The sequence below is a fragment of the Aegilops tauschii genome, chromosome 3 (assembly GCF_002575655.3).
Source record: "Aegilops tauschii subsp. strangulata cultivar AL8/78 chromosome 3, Aet v6.0, whole genome shotgun sequence".
Lineage (NCBI taxonomy): Eukaryota > Viridiplantae > Streptophyta > Magnoliopsida > Poales > Poaceae > Aegilops > Aegilops tauschii.
This window is the reverse complement of record NC_053037.3, coordinates 575,755,292-575,759,629: the sequence shown is the minus strand read 5'-3', so window position 1 is coordinate 575,759,629 and position 4,338 is coordinate 575,755,292. Positions and strand designations below refer to the sequence as shown.

The 4,338-nt window shown below is 46.0% G+C and overlaps 1 protein-coding gene across 1 annotated transcript; it reads right to left on the bottom strand.

The window, feature by feature from the left end:
- Positions 1 to 1,268: 1,268 nt before the first annotated feature.
- LOC109751191 (uncharacterized) lies at positions 1,269 to 2,372 on the bottom strand. Its single transcript, XM_020310082.1, has one exon. The coding sequence runs from the start codon at positions 2,370 to 2,372 to the stop codon at positions 1,269 to 1,271; it is 1,104 nt and encodes a 367-aa protein (XP_020165671.1).
- Positions 2,373 to 4,338: the final 1,966 nt, after the last annotated feature.

Genomic DNA, 4,338 nt, shown 5'->3' with positions numbered 1-4,338 from the left:
TATTACTTAGATCACTAAGTGATACGGTAATATGGATATGGCATATACTTGATCACTTAGCTAGGATCCACATGCATCCACTCGAAACTAATCTGCGATACTTTCACCTAATAATTTAACAACTCATTATAATGTAAAACAATCACTAAATTAAATTGAAAACACAAACTAAAGGAAAATTAAAATTAAAAGCAAAACACACCCAAACATTTAGTACCGGTTGGTGTTACTAATGTCCTACACGCACCCGGGCCTGGCTCGTGCCACGTGGTGGCACGTTAGCGCCGGTTCGTGCCAAACCGGTACTAAGGGGGGGGGGGGGGCTTTAGTCTCCACTCCATAGTGCCGGTTGCAGAACCGGCACTAAAGGCCTTTACGAACCGGTGATAAAGGCCGGTTCTGCACTAGTGATAGTATGCATCTGACAGAAATCATTACTTCCACTAGGTGTCTACGTATAGGAGATCATTGGAAACAATGCAACAAAAACTGTGCAAAATAGAAGCACACAAATTTCAGGTTGCGGTGACAATATTTTCTAGAATACTACGACTCCTCGGAATGAGACATCCAATCTTGCTATGATTTGAGCTTATTAGTGTCTGTATATGAGTAGGACCTACAGAACAACATGCAATAAAATCATGCAGAAAAATGAATTACGACATTACATTTTCTTAAGAAGTTGACTACGATGCAACCCTTTAATTTACCCAGTATTGCTCCAAGCCCAAGGTCTTCTACTTAGATCTAGGTTGCAAAAGAACAAAGAGGAAATCTATAGCTTTTCATGGTCAGCTAAAATTCAATAATATAAGGTGGGAAATGAAAATACCCTAAATATTGACTATTAAAAAGACCACTAGATAAAAAAAGCATTGTTCAATTCAAGTTGACGCTGAAAGAACTACTACATAAATAAAATAAAACAAAAGACAATTCCTCATCCCAGGAATACATAATGAAATGAGCCTGATTAATCAGCAAATATTTGAAAACCAAAGCAATATGACCAATTAATATTAGTACCAACGCGTAAGATAGTCCCTTCAGCTCGATAGGCATGGAGACAAGCATAACTTTCAAGAACTACACGAGTTTCTGATCACGAATTCATTTACATGAACAAAAAAAAAAGGCAGCCGGCTCATACTTGGCTCAGTCCAAAGATATTGCAACTCCTCCGGATACAAAAGCTAGAGAATTAAGAAGCATCACCTCTTTCAACAGCCGTCAAATGAAAGGTGAGGCGTTCACAACATAACCTTCTAGTGCCGGAAGAAATTATGCGGAACAAGACTTTGTTTGAGCTGAAGGTTACAAGCATATGTGTGCTTGCAATCAAGATGTAAGCTATCTACTAGTTTGCCTTCAGTGTCAACACAAAACAACCACCGGTCATAAGTGACCTGCAAGAGGAAGTCGCCATCCCGCGACACAACGCTCACATTCCAAAAGCACGTCGAACTTCCTAACTGCCCCATAATTTCTGCAGACGGCAATTTGACCTGGCACTTGTAATTCCAAACCTCGTTTTCGTAGTTCTGCAACACCAGTATCTCTACAATCTCTGTATCATCATCATAGCTATAGATGCCAAGCGTGTCATCTACCTCAAAGATGTATGAGTTAGCGTGAACAACCGGAGCACCCTTCTGTCTGAATGACTCAGCTGCGGTGTCATATGCAAATATCACTCTGCTTTCACTCCCACGCTGTAGTGGTGGGAACCAATGCAAGCTATCACGGACTAGGCAAGGATTCCCCATGCACAATGCAAACGATGCCTCCGGCTCCCCAATGTACCTCGGTGGCTGGTCGGAGCCCAACACAAAGACATAGCAGCCAATTTTACTTTTAGGCTGCATATGTACACGAATCGACTCCATGTGAAGTAAGATCCGGTACTCGCCCGTAGGGCGGTGTGGGTACAGCGTCATTACAGTAAAACCCTGCAGCTGCCGGAGGGGAGCATGCTGACGCGTGACGGTGTTACAGACGGAAACGTGGTTGCACATGGCCCCCAGAGAGAGGATGAGGAGACCGTCGCAGGAGGCCGCCAGGCTGAAGGTATCATCAAGCCGAGCGACGGGTTGGATCTGGGCGTCGGCGGCCTGGTGGTCGAAGGCCTGGATGCTTAGGTAGCGGCCGTCGCCGTGTTGGACGCTGCAGATGATTGGTAGGGCGGGCTGGCGGGCATGGTGGGCCAGCAGGAAGCGGCGCTTGGAGGTGGTACGGCGCCAGGCACGACAGACGGCGCGACAGCGGAGGAGGTATTTTGTGGGGAGGCGAACGAGGATCTCAAAGAACATGATCTCCTTCGAGAGGCTGCGGTGGAGACGCGTCGCTCCTGTCCTCGAGGCCGTCGCCATGGTCGCCCGCCGGGATTCCATCGCAGCAACCAGAGATCGGTATTGGTGACCTATTTGCCTCCTTCTCCCGTACGCATACCTCCCAGCCAGGTAACCTATTTGCGGGGCCATGCACCTCTTCCTTTTCTGCCAGTCCAACTTATTTTCTCACAAACTACTCCCTCGTGAATATTTTAATAATAAAACCTAAACGACTTTGTACATACGGATAGTTTTCTAAAAAAAAATTAACTACAAATAGTCAAATCCCTCAGGCTTAGCCAGGGTCTTTTGGCAGGTTGTTGAAAACATATACGAAAATACACCTAAAACCCTCTTAAAAATCAGAACCTTAATGCTCTTCTGTTTTATTAGAGATTTCGTCATTCATCTCTACAAAACCTCTTTGTCAATGATCATTCTACCTTCTTTACTAAATTGATAAAGCTAGATACTATCAAAAAGAAAAGTCAGATTGTCATTCTAAAATTATACTAAAAATATCGACGAAGATCACTGGGCCATGACAACCAACTGTGTGCAAGTTATGTAGGATTGTTTTTGCCACGCAGATGGTGATTGAGAGGAGTTTTTTGCTTCTCCGCAAATATATCATTAGATATGTTCCGGCTGTTGTATGACGAGAGGGCCCCACATAGCTATGACAAAAAAAGAAGTGCAATGTGTATTCAGGAGGGATCTATGGAATGTTTGGGTGACTAGCAAACCTTACCCCAAACTGGTTTGGTAGTTGGGGAGGGGTAGAATCTAGTAAAATGTGTCTGTGGTAAAATGTCTCTAAACCAGTTCTCAAAAAGAAAAAAAAATGTCTGTCAACCACGCGCCAGCCGGGTTAAATTCTTGAAAGATCCATTGCCTCCGCAGCTGTTAGATGGAGCCTGGAATAACCGTCCGATCTTTGAAACAGGAGCCTTGCTGCAATCTTCACTAAACTGTTTTTCCCCTCTAACACAAACTCGTGTTGCGACTGCAACAGGGGCCATCTTGCAATCCTCGACCAAGCACCGCAAAACCGACCCCTTTGTAACATGACCCACGTTGCGACTACAAACAATGGCCATGTTGCAAACACGGGCCGAGCTTCGCATTCTCGGCATTGTCAGAACCGAGCCGAGCTCCGAATTGCATGTCGACGTTCCTACGAACAGCATTGCGAGACCGACTCGTAACACCGTCGTCCCCATGAATCAGATTGTGGCTCTAGCCTTGCACGAATGTTGGCTCACTAGCACCCTTCAATTGGATCTTGGGCATCAGCAAATTTTATTTCCCTCAGTTATGGTTGAAGGTTGCAACTGTTCTCTTTGCATCATCGGCACCGCTGCGGATCACAACAGCATGTCGTGGTGTTGTGGGAGGAGAACCCGATGATCGGTGGAGATAGAGCTCATCGGTGATGGGAGATGACGCTGTGGCGTGTGCGGGGGCTGAGAGCGAGAAAACAATGGAGAACACGACTAAGCGCTTGGATAAGATTCGTGGGTGGAAGAGATAAAGCGATTCGGGCCCCGCGGGAAGAAGTGTCGCATGCACGACACGGCGAATGCATGCAACATTATCAATCGGGTGATGCGAAACATTTCCGATGCTTCTAGGAATTCAAACATGAGATGAAACTCCTTTCGGATGGATTACTAACATTATGGTGTGGGCTAAGCTTACACAAAGTGTAATTCAATCCCTATATTTTATAAGTGGGACCTAGGGGTGCTCCCCCTAAACTACATGCCTTTTTTTTTGCCAAAAGCACCGATCTACTATAAAAATTCATCAAAAGTACCACTAGTAAAAAACAGGGCTTTGGTTCGGGCCTGGCCAGCCCATTAGTCCCGGTTCTTCACGAACCGGGACCCATGGGGGGCATTAGTCCCGGTTCGTGAGCCCAGGGGGCCGGCCGGGGCCTCGTGGGCATTGGTCCCGGTTCATCTAGACCCATTTGTCCCGGTTCTAGGCATGAACTGGGACC